Source organism: Bombus huntii, unplaced genomic scaffold, assembly GCF_024542735.1.
Source record: "Bombus huntii isolate Logan2020A unplaced genomic scaffold, iyBomHunt1.1 ctg00000067.1, whole genome shotgun sequence".
NCBI classification, from domain to species: Eukaryota; Metazoa; Arthropoda; class Insecta; order Hymenoptera; family Apidae; genus Bombus; species Bombus huntii.
In genome coordinates this window covers 685,609-698,311 of record NW_026099326.1, presented here as the reverse complement: position 1 = coordinate 698,311, position 12,703 = coordinate 685,609, and the positions used below count along the sequence as shown (strand labels likewise).

At 33.3% G+C, this 12,703-nt stretch overlaps 2 protein-coding genes across 2 annotated transcripts in view; one reads left to right on the top strand and one right to left on the bottom strand.

The window, feature by feature from the left end:
* Positions 1 to 1,887: 1,887 nt before the first annotated feature.
* The window catches only part of LOC126876194 (venom serine protease Bi-VSP-like), a 219,207-nt gene continuing 208,391 nt past the window's right edge, over positions 1,888 to 12,703 (bottom strand). Inside the window, exons 6-7 of the mRNA XM_050639060.1 lie at positions 2,558 to 2,653; positions 1,888 to 2,481 (exon numbers count right to left, since the gene is read on the bottom strand). Coding sequence (XP_050495017.1) covers positions 2,646 to 2,653 — 8 coding nt within the window. The 3' untranslated portion in view covers positions 1,888 to 2,481; positions 2,558 to 2,645. The remainder of the gene's footprint in view (positions 2,482 to 2,557; positions 2,654 to 12,703) is intronic.
* LOC126876217 (omega-amidase NIT2-A-like) lies at positions 3,579 to 8,300 on the top strand. The gene is made up of 4 exons (XM_050639090.1): positions 3,579 to 3,612; positions 7,039 to 7,223; positions 7,625 to 7,793; positions 8,068 to 8,300. Exons 2-4 carry the CDS (start codon positions 7,140 to 7,142, stop codon positions 8,199 to 8,201), a joined length of 387 nt encoding a protein of 128 aa, XP_050495047.1. The 5' UTR covers positions 3,579 to 3,612; positions 7,039 to 7,139; the 3' UTR covers positions 8,202 to 8,300.

The window sequence follows — 12,703 nt, the reverse complement described above, 5'->3', positions numbered from 1 at the left end:
TTAAAGTATATCTTCATAAAAATATCATTCCATACTAACGGTATATTTGGTGTCATACGAGATAACAGTTACCAGTGATGACATATGTAACTTTATAAAGATATCTCGTTTTATTATATATTAAAAGAATGTACTCATTGCTGCTATATTTCAGATGAAAAAAAGGCGGCAACGATTTTACAGTAAAATCGTTCGTTTACAACTGATTCATTTACATTTCATGATAATACTGTGCATTCTGAATATGCTATGATTTGGTTTAAAATAATAAATAGTCCATTCTTGCATACTATTGCTCCAGCTTTACTTGTATTTTCGATATTGGTATAAATAGAAAGACAATTAATGTCGTTCGAGTCTATTTTCGGATCATTTATATTACGTTTAATCCATATAGTTATCATATGAGACATAGTATCGTAAAATTTGGAAGAATAAAACGTTCGTACAGGAAGTACATTTTATAAGAACTCCAACAAATCTGCGTGTGCACCTAAAATACAAACTGATAGTGATAGTGATTGTTCATAAGTTTATATACATTATCTAATGTCAATCGAAGGTATCAATTCTTTTTCTCCATAAGAGTACTTTTTCATTTATATGTGTTCAAAAATACATGTGTTCAACCGTGAAGCATATGTCACCTACAACGAAAAAGAGTTTTCCTATACTTAATATTTCCTTTATATACCTATGAAAGTCTATTCTTCGCGTAGTATGAAATTATGAATAAATCTGGAATATTGTTCAATCTGAAAAGAAAAATAACTTATTGACATCATTCATTGATACGAGATTCAGAATGTTTGTTTTGTCTTGCAGAAAAAGAAGGCAGCCCTCCCTTTCTTTTAATGTGAAATAGAAAGCGAAAATTTGAAAACAGATTTTTTGGAAATTTACTTGCAAATATCGTTTTCAATATCGTGATTTTCTTCCCAATGGTACTGTACTTTCAAATTTTCCAGTATCCCTCTAAAAACAAAAAGTCGAACCTCGTTATTGTTAACGTAGGCATTACAAGGAAGCGAAGTATTAGAAAGCAGCTCCTTTTTATTATGGATTTCTCTATAATCATGTAAATAAGAAATTCCGGAAATTTTTTCCTCAAGAATTTAATTCTTGTGTTTTGATTGATAATTATTACACTGCATACAAACTTTTCGCATACTGTTCGCGTCTAACAGTTTCCTAATAATAACTACTTCAAAATTACATATGTTCTTGCACGAATTCAAAAGTACGTATGATACAATTACAATTGATTCTAAAATAATAATTATTTAAAGATATTAAGATACTAATTAAACGTTTCGCTGTATTTCAAAATCTGGAACAACAAATTTTTATTTATAAAAAATGAAACTGTCTTTATATATTCTTTGTCATGATGCTATTTCTTATTACCGTGTCGACATTTTTTAAAATTCATTTTGTTATCTCTACGCAATAGGAAAATTCATATACTGCTTAATATTTTTTGCATATTATCCATCCACCGCATGATATCTTCTGAAAAATCAAAATATTAATGTTATATTATTACAATGCTTCTTAAATATCAATTTTTGACAAATTTGAAATCCAATATATTTTGCACAATTATTATTTATCAAAAAATTCCAAGTTAGTAACTTTCTTTTCAAATGGCAAATAACATATACTTTGACTTACCTGTAAGTTTTTGTTCCTAATCATCATTTCCTCTTATAGAACATCATTATTGTTCTTATAATTACTACCAGTGTCATAGATATTGTAGTGGCTACAACTGAATTAATAGAAAATGATAAATAACTGTGTATAACACTAACACATAATTGTGTATAACAATGACACATAACTTTTACTTACATATCTGTCGATAAGGGATTACTTACTGTGATATCCTGTTGATGTTTCTTAAGGCACTTGATTAGGTGCGATACGGTATCATTCCTTATGGTATACTGTAGATAAGTATTTTAGAAAATAACAAGAATAAATCTAAATTATTCAGAGGTTCCAGTTTCGGCTTAGACATAAATACAGGACCATTTGCAAAGAAGAAAGGGTGCGTTTCTACAGCCTCGTTATAGTAACCATGAATACCAATCTCTGAATTACTGGTTACTAAACATAAATATCCTATAAAATTTAATATATTTCTTTAATTTTTAATACATACATGAGTTAGTAGTTCTAAATTATGAATCATCCTACCCGTGATATTACGCTTTTCCTTATAATATCATCACTCGAGTGAACAACATTAAGATCATGTAAACCATGTCATCCTATCTTACTGCGAAGATACTTAGTTATGTTATCTAACATTATAAAAATATCATCAAATTCAAGTCCTTTTATTCACATCACATGGCCACGACGATCTGGTTCTTCGTTATATAATGTTCTAAAATTTGTCGTATATATAGGATGTACAAACCGTGATATCAAGGTATCAGTTCTTCCTTCCCAAGGGACAGTTTCATTAAAATTCTGATAGAATTAAAAATTAATTATTAATATTCTAACAATCATATATGTTAAATACGTTATAGTCAACGATATATACCTGAGCGAATGTAGGGGTGATTCCTTGATAATTATAAATGTCATCAGCCCACATCATTGTGCCACTTCTTTGTACTCCAGCCTCTAGATTAACAGCCTAAACAAACATACGAAATTTTATAGAAGCTGTACAAAATATAGTATATATGCGCAATATTGAAGCGTTCAAGGGGATATAAAGGTAATGTACATCACATACACGTGTACTCTCATGCAACAAAATACAATTAGATTTAATAGTATAAGCTCTTTTATTCATCATAATAGATTGGAAATTTAAGTGTCTTACGAGGGTGAGTAAAAAGTTACCCGCTCTGTCGGTGTAGAATTTATTTTAAGCAATTGTCAAAAAAGACATACATCATTTTTTGACATAATCACTCGATTTCTGTATACACTTTGTCCATTTGCCGAAGGACCTTTGTATTTTCTCATTAAAAAATGTTTTGGGCTGAGCTGCGAACCACGAATGCATCGTCGTCTTCACCTTTTCATCAGCTTTTTCGGCATCCATCTCGCACAAACTTTTTAAAATCCAAATCTGTCGTGCACTATTGCATAAGCAGAGCCGTGGCTGATTTGCAAATGATTTGCCACATTATCCAGTGTCACTCGTCTATTCCATAGAGCATAAGTTCATGAGCACGTTCAATGTTGTCATCGTGGATGTGGACGGGCGTCCAGCTGTTTTTTCATAACACTCGTGCGATCTTCTTTGAACTTTTGTGCCCATTCAAACACACTTCGTGACAAAACACTTTCTCCATAATGTGCATTAAATCTTTGATAAATATAGGCATCAAACATAACCTCCGACCACAAGAAACGAATCACAGCATCCTGCACTGTTTTCCTGCAAATCACCATTGCAAAGCGCCATTACTCGCGCAACGGTCACAAACGAATTGACGTAACACAAAGAAACCTGCGCAGCAGCACTGAACAGATATTGACGTCATACGAAGAGTGCAGATGGATCAATACGGTCGACAGAAGTTTTAACTATCTGGAGTGCGGATAAATTTTTACTGAGAGTCGTATAGGAATCTATAATCTGTAAGTACACCTTTGGCTGAATGGAAATTTCTCTTACATATAGTCAAAAATGCTGAAACTGTGTATTGAATTGGAAAGTGATAAAAAATAAGTGAAGTTTCGAGGTTGCATGTGATTGCATGAGTACACAGGACGTTTTTAGCGAATAAAAAATAATTTTGAAAGACACGAGACTTATCTTGTATTTTATGCACTCTCTGTGTCCGAATTTCCAGAAGCTCTCTATCTTATGAAGTGTTTTAGATTAGCCGGAAAATTTTGTACGTACGTACAAGAAGTATACGAAGTATACGATACAAGAAGTATATATATATATATATATATTCGAGGACTTACTCGAAAATGGCACCTCCTCCACCAATCTAAGAATGACAATATTATGATTGTGTATGTTTTCTATTCCATCCATATGTGCACAATGTGCTGCGGTCAAAACATGCCTAGCCGATATCAGGGAACCTCCGCACTTCCATAGTGGTTTGTCTGGGTTTCGGGGATTACGAAAACCTAATGCAGCGATCCATGGCCAAGCGCCTAAAATGCAATAGTCATAGTTGTGAATATACATAATTTTTTCTCACATAACGGGTAACAACGATTATTACCTATTCGATATTCGATCATACAGCAGACGATAAGTACATACGTACAAATACTCTGAAATAGAGATTTGATAAAGACAGAAATTAAATTTTTATTCCAGTGGAATACAAATTATTAAATAATTCTATATAATTTCTATTTGAACTATACTGAACTATAAAGTTCAAACGTGTAATTTCTGCCCTAACAGTTTTTGATCTCTATCCATATTATTACTCCTATATCAATTTTTTATTTCAAGCAAAAAGATACTCTTCCTAACATGAAGTAAAAGAAAGAAATAATTCAAGTTAATAAGTAAAGTTACTACCGATAAAATCATAGCATTATTATTTAGTCTAATTGAAATGTACATTGATGTGCTGTTTAATGCCTTTAAAGTTCATTCTTTGCAGTAAATGGCTTATTATTAATCGGAAAGAAAGACATAAAACGTACCAAGTTCAGCTGGTTTACCATCGACCACCCTGGTATGAGAGACGTTGCTAAAACCACAGTATGGTGGTCGCAAAGCCTTATACTTATACACAGTTTTTATTAAAATTTCTCTCTTCTCTTTGTTTGGATCGTTCGGACAGCAAACGATCGTAACATTGCCCTGGTATCTGCACACTGATCGTCTATAAAAATCGGTGGCTGTACGGTACTGTATCTGCCATATTTCTTGCAGAGGTTTACATTTTCTGTAGTCAAGGCACCTGCCTTCTTGATTGTCCGGTGTGGTACATTCTGGATCAAACAATTTTAAAACATTTATACAGTTCAAAGATGCGTAAGAAAGCGACACCGATTACTCAACTTTCGAAGTAAAAAGCCGATCAAGTCCACCGGATTGCCCTACAGACACGTATTAATCCGTAAGAGTGAGTCATCATGTTGATAATAATTATCTAAAGAAACTTTTCACGTGAAAATATAAAATTTTAATTGATTAGATATTGTGTTAGCCATACTTAAGAAAGAAAATGAAAATGAATGAAATGAAAGAAAAGGACTACCTTCAACCTCATTTTTTAAATAAACACTTTGTCAGTTTTTCGGTAAATAAATTCTTAGGAATTCAGGACAGTTTTTAGTGAATCATTTTGTTTCGACCGTTCGCGGAGAGACGCGATCGCGAGATAGCACGTCAACGAGAGTTGTAAGTTCCCATTACGATTAAATAATCGACGCCACGAACTGATCGATCCCCTTATTTCGATTATGATAATAAGGGTAGTTCAATGAAATTCCACAGAATTAACACAAATAAATTAATGTTTATTTCAACAACTTATTAACTAGAAAGATATAAATGGAACAAAAAAAATGTAACTGCGTTTTGGTTGATAAGTAATGCGCGACATACCACATGTGTTGACGGTTCGACTTCTCGAAAAGTTCTGAACGCCTTTCGATTTTTTTCGTTTTTTCTGGAAGGCGACCCCCACTACGTTCGGATCACGCCACATTCTTTTACTGCGAGGTAAAATACGGGCCACGAGTCGACGTTTCTGGAAGTCGCCCTGCTTAATGAACCATGCGCTTGCCACTACAATGTTTGTTTGCCGGGCAGACGCGACGATCCGTCTGCGACATTATAGTGCCGCGATCGATAGTTAAGAATATGACCTATTGTAAGCCGCATGGCGTAACATTCTCCCCCCGTTGAGAGGGTACCGATCAAACTAGCGAGGTGTGGTTGAAGTTCCCATCTTATTTCGTCTCGGTGGCTAGTTGTTCGGGTTTCTCGAGATCGGGTTGAATTGGCAGTGGGACAAGCCTTTTGACGCCCCGATCCAAAATGCTCTTTACCGTCTGAACTGTAGCTGTCCGGATGACACCATCGGCGCCTGGTTGAACCTTGATAACTCGGCCCAGAGGCCAATGCATGGAGGGAACGTTGTCCTCTCTGAGGATGACGATTGTGCCCTTTTGGATGCTGTGTCCACCCTTGCTCCATTTATTGCGGTTGGTTAGCTCGTTCAAATACTCCTTATGCCAGCGGTTCCAAAAATGTTGTTTAAGCTGTTGGATATGCTGCCATTTGGAGAGTCGGTTCGATGGAATGTCTCTGAAATCTCGATCACGTAAGCACATTAATGAATCGCCAATGAGGAAATGTCCGGGAGTGAGGGCTAGGAGATCATTTGGATCGGTGGAGATAGGAGTTAGCGGGCGGGAATTGAGGACTGCTTCTATTTCTATGATAAGAGTATTACGGTGTTAAGCTCATATGTTTCTGTTTCTCCACTCGCGCTGCGCCATAATATCCTTTGATATTTCCGATCCTCTGGTCGTACGAGGAATTGCCGATACATTTTCTCGATGTCGCCAGTGAGTACGTACTGATGAGCGCGGAATCTAATTAATATACAAAATAAATTGTGAATTGATTCGAGAATATAGGATTTCCCCATTTTCATGATTATCGTGATTTTTGTATAAATATATTTTTTAAGATACTAATAATTAGGTACTTATAAATTAGTATTATCAATTATTTTGCATTTATAATTCCGCCTCTAGTATAAGTGTTAATTGAAAACTAACTTTATGTTTGAAAAAGTACTAGCAAAGTCGTTGAGTAACAAGCCACTGATGCTAACACAAATAGCATTGTCGTAATTAAATATTTCTAAATATTCATTTTTCATTTTGAACCTGTAGAAACAATTTATTATATATACTATTAGCTAAGTAATTGCATATTTAATTAAGTCGAAATATAAAACTTAGTTATTTTAATAATTTAAAAAATAAAAAACTGACAAACATTTCAATTTAATTTATGGTTGGAACAAAAGACAGTTATTCTTCATTAATTGAAATATTGCAATGCAGAGTACTTTCCAAAATACGCCGAGAGTATTCCTGATGGTGAAACGAGCGTTGCTTCATCGAACGCAGCTAAAGAAAACAACATCTATGTAGTTGGTGGTACGATGCCTGAAATAGAGGGCGCTAAATTGTACAATACCTGTACTATTTGGGGTCCCGATGGAACTTTGATAGCAAAACACCGAAATGTAAGTAATATATTCCTTTATGGCTTTGAATTTGAAAATATTGGGGTGAAGAAAGTGACTCTATCTAGGAATAATTTAGGAATATACATATGTACATACGTATACTATAACCAATTCTATAATTTACGGTTTATAAAATACGTTATGATACGGGAAACGCCCATTTTTGTTGTAATGTGTTTGTTGTTGTATAAATTTTTCACATACTTAAAATATTATTATACTTATTTTTTCTCCTTTTTAAACATTATTAAATGATAAGATTTTTTAATAAAAGAAAGTGATAAAAACGCTGTCAGTTATTAAATAAAAAATAATTAAAGTTTAGGAGTTGGTAACTTTGATATTAAATTACAAAAGTTGCAGCAATAGAATTAGCGACCACATTTTTATGTTATTAGGTACATCTATTCGACATCGACATTCCTAATAAGATTACTTTTCGAGAGAGTGATTCACTCAGTCCTGGTAACTCCCTAACGACGTTCGATGTGAAGGGCTGCAAAATAGGTATTGGCATTTGCTATGATATTAGATTCGAGGAAATGGCACGCATTTATCGGAACAAAGGTACAGTAACTTAATCGATCAATACTTAACTAGCAAAAAATTAAATATCTTTCTTAAATATATTCTATATAAAATTAATATAATCTGTAACTCTGTATAAAAAGAAGCTTAATTTAAAAAACCAGTATATTTGCTGAAAATGAAACAAATAAAAGAATTAAAAGCACAATAAGAGGACTGTCCTCGCATATTCAGAAATGATGGAATGTGAACCGTGCAACTACGAAGTTAATTGGTATTCGGTGGCTTCATATTTCCTGCTTCTCTGGGTTAGGTTGCCAAATGCTGATATATCCAGCGGCATTCAATATGACCACTGGACCACTGCACTGGTCATTACTTCAGCGTTTCAGAGCGAATGATAATCAATTATACGTTGCCTGCATATCACCGGCTCGTGTTCCTTAAGCAAGTTACGTCGCATGGGGACATACACAGTTGACCAATCCCTGGGGAAAGATTCTTTACGATTTGGAAACTCAAGAGAATATGACAGTCACCGATATCGGTAATTTACAGCTTAAAATTAAAAGCGAGAGATCCATGATGTAATTAATTTTTAGTCTCGTTAATTTATCGATTTAGCCATCTTCCTCTGTATTTGTTGAATTTATTAGTAAGCATTACTTATTACTTCGTATGTTTCTTTTTTCTATCAGATCTAAAAGTTGTTGAGGAAGTAAGGGCTCAGATACCTACATTTTCTCAGAGACGTACAGATTTGTACGACACTGTCTGTAAGAAGGAGTAACTCTACACTAAAACAGAAAATGTTTTTTTATAATATTTCTACTACGATATCCTTTTTTTTGTGAATTATTACTAATTTCTTATCATTTGTACTAAATGAATGACTCAATTAAGAAAACCAAAACGTTATAAATAATAATCTGTATATCTTGTGTATCAACATGTAATTGGATATTATAATAATATAGGAATGCTATAATAATATAGGATAATAATATAGGAGAATAGTAATATAGAAAAAAACTACATGCTTTTAAACACCTTTAATATCGATCACATAAATTGTTATAATTCACAATGATTACGCATACATAAAAGACCCCTTGATAGTAAAATTTACGATCAAAAGGCAATTACGTATCGTTTAACAACATTTAATTTATAACACCTTTTAAACATTTAGACAGATTAACACATAACACTTCTTATATATAAACATCAATTCGAAGTTATCAGCTTGGAGAAATTGGTCGATTAATACCTGTAGATTGTCTGTCTCGATGAAAGACTTAAAGAGAGCAAAAACATGATAATGCCGCTAATATAATATTCCTTCTTTCTTGTATCTGTCTGCCTCTCAGGTCGTTTTACTAATTACAATAAGTAATTTCGCCTTCTTTGCGCTCTCTTTTAACGCATTCGAGACCGAAAGAAATTCATATCAGTCAGTAGGCAAGGGTATAGTATACATATTTTATATATAACTTATGTAGTAATGTATATATCATGTTAATTTCATATTTTTTTCAATATAGAATTATTATATATATATATATATGACTGTACATAATACATTATAGAATAACATAGTATATAATTTTATATTTTAAAAATATGAGGCATACTATTTAAGATTGTCATCGATTTAAAATCAAAGTATGAAAAGGATACCCTGGAGAGAGTAAAACACAGAATCATTCTAACTAAACATTCAGATCGTACCGACACCTAGGTATCGTCTTACAATTAAATCTCGGTCTCGAATGGATTAAAATGAAATACATACTTGCAGCTTCAACATCTTCAATATCGAGAAGATTCAAACTTTACAAATAAATGTAAATTGCGATGTAAAACAACGCGATGTAAAAAGGGAAAAAGGAGGAAAGAAGGAACAGGGAAGCAAAGAGAAGAAACGAATTTTTCATTTTCTCTTGCCAGGAATATAAGATGCTAAGTAATCTTCCTAAGTAATCTCCTCCAGCTTTTTCTAGTTTGATCAATAATTATTAGTACATGTTAGGAAAACAAATAGAATTTTTGTTCTCAAGCGAGGTATAATCTAAATTTTGTATGTACACAAAAATGTTAAATATCTGTAATAAACATGGTATAATCAATTTTTTTACATAAAATTATATTGTATAGGCTATTGTTATTTAAACATTTTAAATTGGATGAAGAAAAAAAATGACGCAAATAAAACGTAGGACATTTTAATTAAAGAGACTAATATAGAGATTTATCTACTTAACTGTGATTAAATCATCTCCACTTAACGCTCTACCTCTTCTATTAATTATGCTTCGTTAAACTATGATTACAGAGGATGGGTTTTTTGATAAAATGACATTCTGACAAATATATATAGATCGATATATATAGATATAGATAGACAAATATATAGATTCTTACAACAGTAGTTATGAATGAACAGTAGTTATTGTATCAATTCCGTTCTTCAGAAGCTTCATTTGTGAAAAGACAATTCGCCAGAATATGGATTCACTGTAGTTATAGCTATAGGATTTCAATCTAGTTGACAGACTTGCTTTACGTAGAGAATATCTGTCTCTTGTTCTACCTTATCGCGATTCTCTCCTCATCTTATACGCTTTGTCGAGCAAAGTAATATTGGCATATATCTCGGCTCTGGTTACAATCATTAGTTTCCGCCTAAACGGTTAGAATCACATAGCTCGCGCTCTACTCTCGTTTATTCAACATTCAGGCCATATGGTCGCATGCGACGAGTTTTATGTTAATTCCGACCGATTACAATACCTTTCTTTCGTTTACAAGGAACGACGAGACTGGCAGTTGCGTGATTTCCAATGCAAAAGCCGCGATATCTGCACGATAACCTAACCTCAACCGATTTTGTTGTACTATTCTTACGTGGACTTCGTTTGTACCACTTTCGTAACAAAAATAGAATACGTAGAACACAGCATTCCGTTATGCGATATTGTCGATTCCTAACATCCGAAAAATCAGAGATAATTATTTCCCTACAGTTGTACATTTGTGTGAAAAATTACGAACGTAAAGTTGTTTGGTGCATGCACAGTCCTCCCCTCCGCTGCATTTGCGTGGACATGCTAGAAAGATTCACTTTTCCACGGTGAAACTGTATGTATTATAATTTCATTTTTACAAAGGTCGAACATCCTACTATGCATAAATTTAATATTAATATAAGCAGGTTTCGTGTTAAGTATTACATCTGACGTATAAGCACACGTGTGTACGAGCCTTGGTTTTAAATGTCTTATAGTAGACACCGAAAAGATTATTCAGTTGGATATCTGACTCAATATCAATATTTTACTAGGAGATAACATGTTAAGAACACGTTGGTGGATGGCATGGGAGATGATGAATGAAGACATACTTCTGTGAGATACATAAAATAGTAGTCAGAACGTATTTTGGCGCTTGGGGACAGCAACAGCTTTTTTTTTTTTTTTATTTATTTGTTGGAATTACAATCAATTCTCGCGTTGAGAATTTTCAGTAATTTTTCTGGCGTGGCGCAGTGACATGGCTGTTTATTTACAATAAGTTAATACTTATTATAGATAGGTATAATTTATAAGTATTATAAGTAAGTGCATTAGCTTAATTTGGATAATTAAATGAATCTAACGTTTAGGTCTAGCGGGTAGTGCCTCTTCAGCCTGCGAATCTGGTCCGTCGTATCGAGTAGTCCAGTGATTAGGGGGTTTCGGTGTTTCTTGACTCTTTTGCTATATCTGTCGCTATATTTTGCTATTTCCTCTTTGACTGTAGGTATCTTGAGGTCGCGATGGATGGTTTCGTTGGTAACATACCAAGGTGCGTCTATTAAGGCTCTTAGCGTTTTCGATTGGAATCGTTGTAGTATTTCGATGTTGGAGTTACTTGCTGTTCCCCATCGCTTCCTATATCCCTATATTCCGTACTTGCTTCGCTTGGTACTTTTATAATTTTCGCAGTTACAATAAAAAATTTAATTCTTAACAGATTAAAGATTTAACCTCTTGCTTTATAGTGTACAATAATTTTTTTTTTTTTTTTTTTTTTTTTTTTTTTTTTTTTTTTTTTTTTTTTTTTTTTTTTTTTTTTTTTTGTATAGGTTATGTGATCCATAGTTTGAGTAAGCAGTACACACACACACACACACACACACACACACACACACACACACACACACACACACACACACACACACACACACACACACACACACACACACACACACACACACACACACACACACACACACACACACACACACGCATTTACGTGACAAGCTTTCATTTCAATCTATATTTAAGATTAATATTTTATCAGTTTCTGTTCGTAACAACATCGAAGTAGTCAATAAGTTTGAGGAGTATAATTAAGGAAGCTATGAAGCAAGAGGTTAAGAACAAATTCTGAAAGAGGTTATGTACAACTCAGTAGTACTGCTTTACATTACTTTGCGAATTACTTTTCAAGCATAAAAATAGTTTAACAGCCACTTATAGTTACTTCCTTACCATTACATTCATTAAATTCGTTTGATTTTGTAAACTAAATAACCACGCTGACCAGCCTCTTATTTAAAATAGAATTATTTTGTCATATATCCAACAGTTTACTTTCTCTTCGTAAATATTATTAATAATTTTATCAATTTCGTATACTTCCATCCTTCGTATAAGTGACAATAAATCAGAAGAGCTTCATAGCAATATTGAACAACATACAGTCAACTACAGCACCATTAGATACATCCACCATACAGTCAACTACAACACCATTAGATAACAGCAATACAATAGATTATTATTTTCTACGTGTCATTGATTCATCATCATCATTTTCCATTTTTTTAGCATATGTAAAAACGTATCTGACGTAATCTTACCTCGCTCTTTGAGTACAAAAATCCATTCAAATGAAACAAAGGG

What these genes read in the sequence shown, in the direction of transcription:
- LOC126876217 (XM_050639090.1), top strand. Translation starts at nt 7,140, where the DNA reads ATGCCTGAAATAGAGGGCGCTAAATTGTACAATACCTGTACTATTTGG. An exon ending in TGATAGCAAAACACCGAAAT is followed by an intron (nt 7,224 to 7,624) that starts GTAAGTAATATA and finishes TTATGTTATTAG; the next exon opens with GTACATCTATTCGACATCGA. An exon ending in ACGCATTTATCGGAACAAAG is followed by an intron (nt 7,794 to 8,067) that starts GTACAGTAACTT and finishes TCTCTGGGTTAG; the next exon opens with GTTGCCAAATGCTGATATAT.